This window comes from Pteropus vampyrus, unplaced genomic scaffold, assembly GCF_000151845.1.
Source record: "Pteropus vampyrus isolate Shadow unplaced genomic scaffold, Pvam_2.0 Scaffold201, whole genome shotgun sequence".
Taxonomy (NCBI): domain Eukaryota; kingdom Metazoa; phylum Chordata; class Mammalia; order Chiroptera; family Pteropodidae; genus Pteropus; species Pteropus vampyrus.
Window position 1 is genome coordinate 3,191,673 of NW_011888982.1, and position 14,583 is coordinate 3,206,255.

Here is a 14,583-nt window from a genome sequence, read left to right on the forward strand (position 1 = left end):
GTACCAGTTCTTGAACAGAAAAAGGTTTATTCTTACCAGATAATTTCACCCAATGAGGATCTTTTAGGAGAAAGAGCACAGAAATAGTGGAGTTTAGAGTTTAGAAATAAAAACAAATATTTGGAAATTAAAAGGAGTTTGTGTTTCAGATTCAATCACTTTTGAAAAATGAATTATTGTATCCATTATTATTATTGCTCTAAACATAATATAGATGAAAAATATTTTCTCTAGTAAAATTTTTCCTATTTTTCAATTATGGGAAGTTTATAGCATTAATCTAAATTGCAACAAGACCCATAATGAAATATCCATAGCTTCCAATCTATTGAAATCTATGAGATTATTAATAGATAATTAAACTGTTTTTTTAAAGAAGAAAATCATGGTATCACTACATGAGTAAGTAAACAAAATGATTAAATTAGGCATAGTGTTGGGAACAGGTTAATTTTTTTTTCATTTTAATTTTCATTGATAGATTTTTTTGCACGAATCCCATTTTGAAAGAAAAATGTATTACATATAGACAACCTTCTAGAGGCAAGAGTTAAAGAAGGAAGATTATCAAAAAACTTGCCTTAGACTCCAAAAAATAAATATTTTTAAAAATCCACTAAACTACTTTTAAAGTTTTCTTTTAAATTTATATTTCATTTGTTATTATTTTGGTGGAAGGTTCTATCACATTTTTTAAGATAAAGAAGAAAGCCTTTTCTAAGGCTATGACTTTTTCTTATTTCCTCTTCTAGCATCCAGGAGCAACTGAGTGGCACCATTATTTTTTCCTCTAAAGCAGGGACTCCAGATTTCTATTCCTTTAGCCAGACAATGACAGATTCTGCTCTCTCAGACTCTGTCCTACACTCCAATGTTTAAGGGAAAGACAAGAGTTTGGAGACAGTCCTGTAGATGTAAAAAGCCTTGGCTTAAAACAACAAAAGCAAATTAACACAAAGTACAAAAGGTAGGAAGACCTGGTGACTTGGAGCAGGGAGGGATGGAGAGGGTGGTGTGTGATGGGGCCTGGGGACCCAACTGCGGGTCATGGAGAGAAGCATCTGGAAGAAATCCTTTATTCTGCTGCTCCACTGAGAGGAGGCTTTGGGGGGCAAAGGGGAAGAAGAGCCATCAGGAAGGTAGTGTGTGTCAGGAGGCGAGACGGGGCAGATGACCATGGTCCACCCCACCGCAGCGCCAGCTCCTCTGAGGGTGAGGCCTGGCACTGGGTGGGGAGATCTAACCCCCTCCGCTTCACTGTCCTCTGACTTCAGGGCTCTGTCTCCTCACCCACCCTTCCTCCCACCTGCTCTCACCATGATGACAGGATTTTGTGTTACTCTGTAACCAAAGTCATGCTGGATTCACACTGCTGTCTCTGTACTTAGATCACAGCCACCCACACCCTGCCTGCTGTATTCCTGCCTACCTTCTCTCCTCATCTTTTTCTGCCCTTTCTCTCCTTAAAAGCTCCATGCTTGTCCCTACCTTTAGTCCCTACTTGGCTATGGTCAGCTTATACTCTGGAAATTTTGCTCCTTCTGCTCATTCAGATACCGCAAAACGCAAATGAGCCTTTGGGACCACTCCACCAAAACAAGTGAATCCTTTCATCCCAGACCAAGCCACTCCTACAGCACCGTCTGTGTCCTCCCTTAGAATGAAAGCTCCTGGAGCCCGCCGTGCCTGTCTCAGCCCCAGCAAGAAGCAGGCCCCAAGCTGAATCTGTGATAGGACAGAACAGTAAAGATAATACCTCCTTCCCAGGGGAGTCGTGAGAACTGTCTGCTTGTCTGACTACATTTAGTCAAGCCAAGCACCTAGGAAACACTTGCCACACAGAAACCACTGTCATATTATTAATAGTAATGCTGCTAGGACCTAACCTTTTAAAACAAATGTATGTATGCTTTCTTTACTCAGCTCTCAGATCTTGATGACTGGCTGCTCATATTTATAAACAAATCCACACCGAGATGCTTCATTTCTTTGTACACCTGTCACAAGTCCCCCTGCCACACACACACACACACACACACACACACACACACACACACACACTAAAACTGGGTTCATCTGCAACTTTACCCAGGAGATTTGAACTCAGAAGTGGTTTGCTTTTCCAGCTTCCTTCCTCCCCCTTCCTTCTGAGTACTTTCTAGTATTCCAAATTTTGCTGATCCTTTCAAGACCACTGCACTGTGCCTCCCATAGAGATTCTCTTTTACTTATTTAATTCAACTTTATTTTTAGAATAGTATTATGTTCACAGAAAAATTGAGCAGAAAGAACAGAGAGTTCTCATATACTCTAGCCCTACCCACCCCATGACCACACACCTTCCTCCACTATCAACATCCTACCAGAGTGGTGCAATTACAAATGATGAGCCTGCACTGACACATTGTTATACTCTAAGTCCATAGTTTACATCAGGGTTCACTCTTGGTATTGTATATTCTATGGGTTTAGACAAATGTATAATGACACTGATCTACCATTGTAGTATCATACAGAATAGTTTCACTGCCCTAAAAATCTTCTATGCTCTGTCTATTCATCCTTCCTCCCTTCCACCTCTGACAACCACTGTTCTTTTTACTATCTCTATCCTCTTTTATTTTTAAGAACTCTAAAGCTCCATACTACTACAGCTGTGTATGCACTAAAACACACTTAAAAAATTCTCTTCAATAAATGGTGTCGGGAAAATTGGACAGATATATACAAAGAAAGAAAGAAAGAAAGAAAGAAAGAAAGAAAGAAAGAAAGAAAGAAAGAAAGAAAGAAAGAAAAAGAAACTGGACCACCTTCTTACACTGTATACAAGAACAGACTCAAAATGGATTAAAGACTTAAATGTAAGACCAAAACCATAAAACTTCTAAAAGAAAACATAGGCAGTAATCTCTCCACTATTGCTACTAGTAATTTCTTTTTGGACATATCTCCTCAGGCAAGGGAAACAAAAATAAATAAATAAACAAATGGGATGATATCAAACTAAAAAATTTTTGCACAGCAAAGGAAACCATCAATAAAACAAAAATACAACTGACTCAATGGGAGAAGATATTAGTTTATGACACATCTGATAAGAGGTTAATATCCAAAAATACATAAAGAACTCATATAACTCAACAACAACAACAAAAAACAAACAATCCAATTAAAAAATGGGCAGAAGACATGAATGGATATTTCTCCAAAGAGGACATACAGATGGCGCATAGACACATGAAAAGATACTCGAGGTCACTAATCATCAAAGTAATGCAAATTAAAACCACAATGAGATATCATCTCACACCTGTCAGAATGGCTATCATTAATTAATTAAAGAACAAGTGTTGGCAAGGATATGGAGAAAGGGAACCCTCATATATTATTGGTGTGATTGCAAATTGGTACAGCCACTTTGAAAAACAGTCTGAATGTTTCCCAAAATATTAAAAATGAACATACCTCTTGATCTAGCAATTGCACTTCTGGATATTTATCCAAAGAAAACCAAAACAATAATTTGTAAAGTTTTATGCACCCCTATGTTCATGGCAGCACAATTTACAGTAGCCAAGATATAGAAGAAACCTAAATGCCCATCAACAGAAGTTTAGATGAAGAAGTTATAGTTTATATATACAATGAAATATTACTCAGCCATTAAAAAAAAATGAAATCCTACCATTCACAATGACATGGATGGACCTAGAGGTTATTATGCTGAGTAAAATAAGTCAGACAGAGAAAGATAAATATATGATTTCACTTATATGCAGAATCTGAGGAACAAAAAGAACAAACTAATCATAAACGGACTTACAAATATAGAGAACAATCTGGTGACGGCCAGAATCGGTGGTCTGGAAGAATAGGGTGAAGGGGTAAAGAAGTACAAATTAGCAGTCGATAGATTGTCACAGAAATGGGGAGCACAGCATAAGGAATGCAGTCAACAATAATGTAATGGCTAGGTGGAGAGCCAGAGGAGAGAACAATCAAGGGTATCGTTTTATAAACTTCATAAATGTCTAATCAATGTACTGTAAACTTGAAACTAATAATAATAAAAAATAATAAGATTCTCCTTCTACCCTACACATATCTCCCAAAGGAGAGATGAGGCGAACATTTTCCCACAACATAAATCTCAGAATCCTTATAAATACACACTGAAATTTGGGGGGGAAAAGGTTAACAATTTATAATTATGGTTTAAATTGGTATAAAACTTCGTTCAAAGCTGTGCCATTCATGGCCAGGAGAACTAGGAAATGTTTCTATATTATAATCAATGGGGACTTCGGAGAATCTCCTCCTTTCTAGGAACACAAAACTGCTTGCTAAAATAAAGTGGTGACGTTGGGACCAGAACAAGACCTGAGCAGGATGACCATAATATTGAAACACGTGTGCTATACTGGAAAGCCGAAATATACAAATTTTATCAAAAGGTTACAATCTACTAAACCTAGTCTCTATGCTACTAATTTGACTCTCATGTTTCTCACAACCTGTAAAAACTTGAGTTTGAGAAAAAAATAACATTTTCTGAACATTAAATCATTTCAGACACTTAGCAACCTTAGTAAAGTCACGCTTAAGAGGGAGTGTTTCTAATGCTTTCTCAGTAGTAACTTTTTTAGTTTCAACAAATACCGTAACTCGATCATTTTATCAACCTTTGTAAATTATATTTATAACCTACCTTATTTTTTAAAACTAGAAACTGAACCTTCCAGAATTGCCATTTGTACCTCTGGGCTTCAATGGCTATAACTAATTTCAGCAGGTAACATTTAAATAGTTCCTCACATATAGTAAGCACTATTTCACAGAGGAGGAGAATGAAGCCTAAGAAATAGAGATCTTCGTAAGTTTCTTCCTACTTGTCTAGCACCCCCATCCCCACCTCCATCCCCCCAGCACACACAGCGTCACACACTCGGTTAGCACTCAGATATCTCCTGTTTACCTGTCCACATTTTTGGCCTCTAATTCTCTTTTCTCCCTTACCTGATTTTCCTTGAAGATTTTTTCCTCTGGGGTTATGTTTTCTTCTCAAAGCTTGCAGTTAAATGCCACATGTCCTTTCTGTGAGAATTGTCATCTTCAGCACAGGTGAGGCAATCGATAAGATGTGCAATTCAGAAACCGTTTCGGTCAGGCCATCTCCATGCCAGAGAGCTGTCTCCAGCTTTCTTAGAATGCAAGTACTGCCTTCACAAAACTGCCAGATGGGTGATATTGGCACCCCTCAAGTTTCATTTTGTCAGTTGATTCATTCACTCATTCAACATATTTTATGTTGGCAGGCTCCGCCCTAGGCGTTCAAAGAAAAAAGATGCCTGTCTTCTCTGCCCTGGAGGGACCCCATCCATCAAGAATGAGTGAATGATACCAATCTCGTGTGAAAAGTTCCCATGCTCAGATAAAACAGAAAAGCCATTTTGTGCAGGCTGGAGGTAAGGGAAAGGAGACCTGGAAGCTTCCTAGAGGTGAGCTCCAAGCAGACTTCTGAAGGATAAGTGAGGTCAGTGAGGAATAGCAGGCAGGTGTGCATTCCAGGCGGAGAGAGCAGCATGTACAAAGCCTATTGGGAAGCACCATACACTTACATTCGAATTGTATCAGGGGCTAGACTCTGGTTAGGTACAAAGTTAATGAACTGATCTGGGGATCTTATTTAATTGATAAGAGTACAACATTCTTGCAAGATAAAATGGATACCTTTCATTGGGATCCTAGATGATGTAACCCTCGGGCAGATCACAGCAATAGCCAGGATCTGGTAAGCTGTTGGGGAAGCTGTCTTTGGGAGATCTCTAAGCTGTTTTCAAACCATATGTGTAGGCAGTTGCCTCTTCTAAGTACAGGACTCACACCCCAGGTGACATTGGTAGATGAATTTTAAAATCTATGTTCTTATTCTTAAAAATCATTTAGACAAAATATTATGGAGACTGATCATATTATATCTAATCATTAGCACTCTGTGGCATTTGAGGCTAAATGAGGTCTTTTTAGTTTGGTTTGTTTAAAAAATGAAGTTAGTAGACTTTGGAAATTTTTTTAAGTATCTTTAGCTAAAATCATATTTATAAAACAGTCAGAATTGCATAGTTTTTGTGTTTTGGTTTTTTTGCTACTCAGATAAAGAATCACTGGAAAGGACTGACAAAGTTATCTACGCTGATTAGAAAGACCAATAAAATAAAAGTTTTTAAACATAACTTAGTTTTTCAATACGTAATCTGGATTTTGACAATAAAACTATGTTGTGTCATTTGTTGAGGCTACCCTGAAAGAAAGGCAGAATACTTAAATGTTTTCATTTTGCATGTGGAAAAGTTCCTGCAATTTCAATTTTGGTCACACATGGTCAATTTTATGCAATAGCAAAAAGGAGAATTGTGTAACACATGCCCTCCATGTATCCTCGGAAGTAGTTTATTGTATCTCAGAGCAGAAAGGAACATACAAGCTAAATAAAAGACACACGAGGATGTTTAAGTTATATCAGTAACCTAATTGTTTTTGATAAATATTTAGATAACTCAAACCTGAATCACTGCTATGGACTGAATGCTTGAGTCCCCTCAAAATTTATATATTGAAGCCTTAATCGCCAATGTGATGGTATTAGGAGGTGTGGCCTTTGAGAGGTGATTAGGTCATGAGGCTGCAACCCTCATGAATTATTAGTGCCCTTATCAGAAGAGACAGGAGAAAGATGGTCTCTCTCTCCTCCATGTAAGGATGCAGAGAGAGGCAGCTATCTCACTGGACCAGAAAGAGAGCCTTCACCAGAGAGCAAATCAGCTGGCACATTGATCTTGGACTTCCCAGACTCCAGAATTGTGAGAAATAAATGTTGTTGAAGCCACTCAGTCTATGATATTTAGTTATAGCAGCCTGAACTGACGAAGCCAATTACCTGAAGTAAATTTACCACTTCACTGAATAAAGCAATACCTTACAGAAATTATTTGTGAAAGATGCCATTGAAGCAGCAAAATAACTTAACAAAAAATATCTCATTGCTTAACATTATAATAATGTTATTCTCAACATTATTATAATGTTTCTCTCTCCTTTTAGAGCCAGAAACATCAGTGTTAGACTCATACTGTGCCTGGGTTGGGACGTCTGCTGCAGATGGCCTTCAGATGCCTTGGCTCACTATCCTGCTGGATTTTCTGCCTCTCATATAAGAGGTCTGCATCCTGCCTGGTCTATCCAGACATCAAGCTCTCAGTTACTTGCTACACTAATATGCTTCCTAACACCTCTCCTTGGAACTACCAGGTCCAATGAAAACACATCCCCATCTCTTCTTTCATACCCTCATTCTTCCTATCCGGCTTTCATTCCCTTTGCCTACCACATACATAAAACACTCCCTCGTCCTTTAAAAAACAAACAAAAACAATAAAATTACTTTGATTTCCTTCTCTTCCAACTTCTTGAAGGCAAAATTTTCACCCTGCTACCTCAACATCCTCTGCCAGGTTTGACTACCTTCCTTCTCCTTCTTGAACTACTAAGAATACCCTTTCCTGGTACTCCTCCTCCTTTCCTGGTTGCTGTGTTCTTCTCTAATTCTTCTTTTCTTGCCCCCAGAGTCACCATGTTGTACAAGTGCAGGGGCACCATTCTCTTCACAATGTGGAGTTGCGCAGTGCACACCCTACACCACCACAGGAGACAATCCAGACTCTTGTTTACATTTTTTGTTTCTTTGACTATGGGCTTTCCAGAGTCCCAGTCTCTGTAACCTTTTCTCATTCTACAAGTGCCTCCTAAGAAATCTCATGTCTTTCCTTCAACTTAATGCGCACCCAGTGACTCTCAGACTGCATTCTTTGCCTATGTATTTCTCCTTAGTTTACCGTATTTCTGAGCCCCTACCTGCTCCATGATCATACCCAGGAAAAACTCAACACATTTTGTCTATTCTTCAAAATTTTCACTCCTTTATTGTCATTTATTTCTACTATCTGCATTACCCATCCAATCGACAAATAGGACATTTGCAATCCTTTCTTACTCCATAAATGCAAAACAGATTGGTCTTTCCTGAACCAGACCTATACTTCAACTATTCACATATGCACTAGTTCTAAAACTAGAATGGGGACCATGGCTTTACTGCCTTGTATTGTAACTACTCTGCCAAAAGCTGTTGTTGTGTAATGCTTCCCTTCATCTCGGTCATAGAATCTATAGTAGGGATTGAAATGCAGAGTTTAGTGTAGAAAACACTGCTATTTCATTAACTTACTCAGCTTTTCTCACCTAAGTACAGGCTGCTGTAGGAACTTTTGAGACCAGACCAACGTGGATCCAGGCATCACTTAGGCAATTATTCATCCCTATTATGCAGATGAGGATGTTGAGGCTCAGAGATGGGGATGCTAAGGGTCACCTCCTTGGTGGGGGTCAAGTTCTGAAATCTGGAAAAGCAAGCCTATTACTCCTTAACGCTTGCAAACTGGTTTCTGTTCCTACTTCACTGCTGAAACTGTGTTTGCCAAGCCATCCAACGTCCTGATTGCCTAGCTGTCTTTCAGTGTCTAAGCTGGGCTCTGTGGCACCTGGGTCACACCTCACTCTCGGAAACATCCTTCTCCTCTCCTTGTTTTGGCCTTCTTAGCCGTTCCTTCTCTGTCTCATTTGTGGGCTCACTTTCTCCCTTTCAGTGGTGTGTTCCTGGAGACCTGGTCTGGTCTCACCCCTCTCACCGCACACCTCCCTGGTACACACTTTACAGGGGCACTGAGCAGCACAGAGCCGTAGCTCCGGGTTCCTACAGATGCCTACTGGACATCTTCAACTGTCCCACAGGGGAATACACAATTAACATGTCCCAAATGGAATTTATTTATCTCCTGACCTAATTTTCCTATAAGTTGGTCTGATTGAAAGATGACTCCCAAATACCAAGGGTAGGTCGCACTCTGGACAATGGACTTTTATCTCTCTGCACCCCTTGACTGCTTTCTCACTATCCTTTCACCCACTCTTCTCACTTGGGCTCCATGAGTACTCGCCTCGCCTTCCAGAACAGACTCTTCCAGCTCCTCTCATAGGACCATGCTGGCCTACATCATGAGGACAGTGAGGCTGAACCCATGTTAACGCCCAAGACTGGGGACATTGATGAAATAGACTACCCTGACTTATTAATAGGCAATTACATAAGAAGCGCATTTCGACTTTCAGTTCCACTTCTTTCCTTAACAGGTCAACAGGATTAGGTTTGAATTTGGATGTAACTCAGCTGGGTCCCCTCATGCCTCACTTCAATTACACCAAATGGGGAAACTATTTAGGGAGTTCCAGGCTATTCACTACTGTTAAGTGATAATTCAAAGCCAATAAGTTATGTCAGTTATAAAAAAGTTATGAAAAATTCCATTTCAAAAGTCAAAGTAACCCCTGAGGATTAAAGAAAAAAAAAATCTAGCTGGAATGGAAATTGGAAAGAGCTGAAGTAATACCACTTTCTTCTTAAACAAGATGAAATTTTTACCAGCTGGATACATTTTTTCACGACTGAGCTTAAATCTTATTTTCCCATTTCCTACCCCCAGCTTTTTGCTCTAGTTTTGCATTATTTGAAGGGAAAAGCAAGCTTTGTACATAAGGGAAATGCCTTTAAATCAAATATTTAAAACTTCGCACTGTACATACTTGTGAACTTCTGGGGACATCCTCAATCATCAAATGAGCCCTAAGCTTATACATTTTTCTAATGCAATCAAGATGGTATTTAGAGTATGTTCAATTGCAATCTGAGTCCATCTGAGTCTCAATCTTTCCACTCCCGGGATTTCTAAGAACATCACTTTTCTTAACCAGCAACTAATATTCTGAAAGTATAACCTAAAGACCCTGGAATAGAGTAGAATGAGCCAAAGCTAAAGAATGCTTCTGATTATTCGGCAGGCTCCCTAAAGATGTATTCATTAATAGAAATTTTTCGTTTGCTAGTTCTAATTTTGAAAGATTTGCTTTACTAAAATACATAGTATGTGGAGTGAGAGTTTCTAAATAGTAGTAGACTATTTGGTAAATAATATTTGCTTTGAATGCTCAATGATATAGTTGTAGATGAAATCAAATTAATATTTGGGAGAGCAGTTTTTCATCTTTTTAAACTTAAAACCCTGATTAACCATAATCAGCCTTTAAGTATAGTGAAGTTTTCTTATCTATGGTTGAGGAAAATATTTTCTGTATTTAGATTAAAATTTTAAAAACATGTAAAATATCAGGGAAATTATAACAATACTCCTAATTAATGCTTACTAAGCACTTTGGCTATTTATAGTGTTAAATATGTTATTTACAATGTTAACACTGAATAGTGTGGTTTAACAAAACCTCTTGATTCTACTGTTAGGGGGAAATGTAGCCAGGCCCCATTTATCTTAGCTTTCAAAAGCTGATTGGCTTTTTGTTTTCAGATTTTTTATTTTAATGCAGGTCAGTTGTAGTCCTTCATGATATTGTTTACCTGAAAATGTAGGCTTATGTCCAGGATTTTTGGCCCATAAGAAGTAGTGTACCAGTTTTTATAGAGTTTACATATATTTCTCAGCTTTTATACCCTCTCTCTAACAGAACTGACAAACTAAAGGTCCTGGGCTAAAAGTAACCTACAAATATGTGCAGTTGAGCTTTTCACTTTTAAAAATTTAATTAGCTTTGAGTAGTGAACACACAATGCAATATACATGTGATGTATTATTGAATTGTACATTTGAAACCTATGTAATTTCAATGTCACCCCAATAAATTATATGTAAAAATTAATTATCTGCTAATGTTTAAAAATCAGAGATTTTTATTTTGATATCCGTATTTTCTTGAAAAATCTAGTAAGCTCATCAACAGTAAGCCCAAATGTCCACAGGGCAGCAATCAGCTCAGTAACTGAGCTGGGCCATCAGGCCTCTCTCTCCTCATTGTCCCCCATAGACTCCAAGCTCAAGGTCAGCTGTTGTCCATCATTCTACTTACATAGTAGTTTATCTTCCATTCACCCCACATCCCTCAAATACTTTGCCAGCCAATTTCCTGCAGGTATTTGAGTTTGTAGCTCCTGTCCTTAACTGTAAACATAATCATTAATAGTTGAGAAAACTTTCATAGTGCTTGGTACAGCCAGATACTTCCCTAAACATTTAACATGCATTGACTGATTTAATCTTCAGAATAATCTTAGAAGGTGAACATTATTAGTATCTCCATTTTACAGATTAGGAAACTGAGGCACATCAAGAAGTTGAGAACGCACCCAAAGCAACACTCATGTTACCAGTAGTGCCATCAGGCTCACAGACAGGCGTTAGCCTTTATCTCCACACACTGTGGAAGGCTTTTCACAATGACATGGACAATGTTCTCTTTTTTCCATTCATTACCTCCAAAAGACAGTGTCTAATGAATTCTAATATTTTTTCTTTGAAACACCTAAGAAGCAAAATCTTAGTCCAGACTGGATTTTAGATAACATTTTATTTAAGTCCACAGCACTTGATTAGACAAGCCATCCTGTATCTAAGGCTTTGTTACTGTCTACCAGAACCATTACAAAAGAACAAAAGAGTGGATACAAGTACGAAGGCCCCTTTAAGGCTGTGCTCCGACGATGCAGTGCAATGGTCCCACGTTCAAGAAACTGTCCTGTTAGTTTAGATTAAGACTTATATTGATATTTTCAAGCATATACCATTAACAGAATGCTTAACAAAAATTACTAAGAAGATGATGAACCACATATGTCATTTTCTATGGAACTATCAACTACCAACTTCAATTTTTCATTACCAAGCTAAATCCTCATTTAATGATTATGACCAAAAATATACAGTGCTGAGCTTCTTATCGTCTCTTATCTCAAAATTCCAGTAGTCTTAGGTTTTTTCTCTCTGTTCAAGAATGAACTTGAAAAAGTGAAAGCAGTTCTCTCTTCCATGGACATGACACAATCTGCAAAAACTTTATCTTAGGGCAATGAACCCTTTAAATCAGTATAACTTTTCTGTATTTTTTTTCTTTTCTTCTCTCATGGTGTAAAGCTTGAAAATTATGATAATAAAAGATTTTCACATCACATATATTATTTAATTTAATCTAAATGTCAATTCAGTGATACAGGTTTATTATCCCGTATTAAACACAAGGAAGTAGGATTTGAATCCAGGCCCATTTGAGTCCCAAATTCTGGTTTATTCTACCATCCCCTAATGCCTCCTAGGTGCTGATTCGTTGTTAGTCATTGCTCAGTAAGGTTTCTATGCACCCAGAGTTCTAGCAGACCATTGGAGGGTCTGCTTTGGAAAACCAATAGTGTTTCAAGGGCGTCAGGCTGAGAACATCACCCACCTGGAATGCACACGCAATACAAAGCCCAAAAATAAACAAAAGAAATGCAATTTGCCAGCAGGTAAATTGGAACCACATGCAGAAGCTAAATTAGTTCTTTCCAAATGGGACAGACACATGCTGACCCAATTAAGAGTCTGAAAAATTTGAGAGGATGAAAGGTAATAGAGAACCTATTCAGGAAAATTACTGAAGAAGAAAGATGAAAATTCTCAATGGTGAGTTTTGGAAGATGTTGGAAAAAAGAACTGCACTTAGGGCAAATATATGTATTTCAGCTTACCATTACTCACATTTTCTAAGTTGTTTGAAAATTGAAAATTGAAAAATCTCTTCCAAATATCCAAGCAGTGAGCATCGGGAATCCTAAATTAAAAGAATGGCAGAGGGCAATGACGCAGCACTGAACGGGGAACCGTGGGCACTTGCAGGACTGCGGTTTGCCGCGGCACCTGAGGAATGTGATCCAGCGTCAAGACCACATGCCGCGGAGGCGCGCTTCAAGCCCAGGCACCGGCTAGGGCAGGGCAGCACTGGCAGGCACCGCGTGGCGGGAAGAGAGCAAGTGGTCCAGCAGAGCAATCTGGCTTCCATCGTTCCGTTCGCTGCTGGAAGCGAAGCAGCAGAAGGAAGAGCAGCCGCAGCCGCGGTGGTGGTTGCTGCTGGGCTGTGCCGAGTTTGAGAGCCCTGGCTAAGTGTGTCTCCCAGGGAAAACGCAGCCCCTGCCCAATCCAGAAGGATCACATTACAGGGCCGAGGGCACCAGGTGGCTATAGAGGGAGCTGGACTCCCAGGACCCGGAGAAGCTTGTCACACTGCAAAAGCCTCTCTGTGCAACAAATGTGCTCTTTAGGCAGCATAATGCAAACAAATTTTTCCAGCTTCCACTGCACATTGTTTGTGAGCTCCAGCCTTTTAGCCCCTAGTTGTCCTTTTGAACCTCAAGTTGATTACTTATTTATCGTATCCATACAGAAGAGCGTTTGGTCTTATCTGATAACATTACCAGATCTTAAAGGGCAGGCAGAATTCTAATTAGTTGATCTGGGAACACATAGTCTTTCCCAGTCTCCAAACTTTGTTTTCGAAAAATGGTTTCATTTCCTTCTATATATTCTATTCTATAGAATTTCATTCATATAGGATTCAAACCAGCTACTTCGGATTTCTTCCTTTAATATTTAATGTTTAAAACTATGTTTAAATCTCAAACTCATATACCTACTTGTAGAGGAGACAGAATGATAGACAAACATGTTTAAGTATGTAAAACAGAACAAGGCTGAGACACTTCTGAACTCGGTGGCCGCGCTGTTGGCTGCGCTGTTGGCTGGAGTCTCATTTTTCATGAGCAGTTTTAACTGGCCACGTTTCACTAGGGTGAGCGGATTCTCTCCAGGGACACTGGTGAAAACAGCAGCCTTCTTAAGTTAAACATGCATTTTTTGATCACTCTGTAAACAAATATTTGAGAAAGGTTTTTGGTTTTATCTTTAAGGACTGAAAATCTCAAACAAATATCATCCCTAAACTAGCACTTTTAAAAATGTAAAAGTAACAGAAGAACAAATTAAAACTTGGATGGTCCAATTTAGGCAACAATCCCAGATGACCAGACAAGACTACAAATCTAGTGAGTGGAGTGCTAGTGTTGTCAAATTGTATTAAATTTTATAGTCTTTTTTCCCCCAGGAAATTGTCAGGCCCTTTACATTCTACTATAGGTGAATACTGCCCTCTTTTGGCAAAATGTTCAAATTTAAATATGTGAGGCTTTTGATTAAAATATGATCAGAAGAAAAAAATTAAATCTCCATGAACAATTTAACATACATTAACCTTTAAGTATGTTTGATGTTGTTAATGTGTCTTTTATTGTCTAAGTATAGCATTAACCAAAAAAGCCAATTTCTTCTTAATTCCACTCCTATAATTACTATGCTCTTGCCAATGCTTGTGATTTTGGAGTACTTAGATGAGACATGCACATTTGTGCATTATGTTTTCAGTTCAAAATATAACAGACTTTATATTCATAGAGAATTTTTTCCAGAAGGAAGAACTAAAAACTTTGTACTTTAGAATGCTAAGTTGACATTCAATGAGGGAAAAAAAATCTGATTACCTACTCTGGGTATAGGGTGAGAACTGTAAGGCACAGAAGAACCAAATGCATGACACAGCCAC

The 14,583-nt window shown here is 38.5% G+C and overlaps 1 protein-coding gene across 1 annotated transcript in view; it reads right to left on the minus strand.

The window, feature by feature from the left end:
- Positions 1–12,990, minus strand: part of LOC105300086 (peroxidasin-like protein) — a 519,573-nt gene extending 506,583 nt beyond the window's left edge. Inside the window, 2 exon segments of the mRNA XM_023537816.1 lie at positions 12,826–12,893; positions 12,895–12,990. Coding sequence (XP_023393584.1) covers positions 12,826–12,893; positions 12,895–12,990 — 164 coding nt within the window.
- Between the last annotated feature and the right edge of the window lie 1,593 nt (positions 12,991–14,583).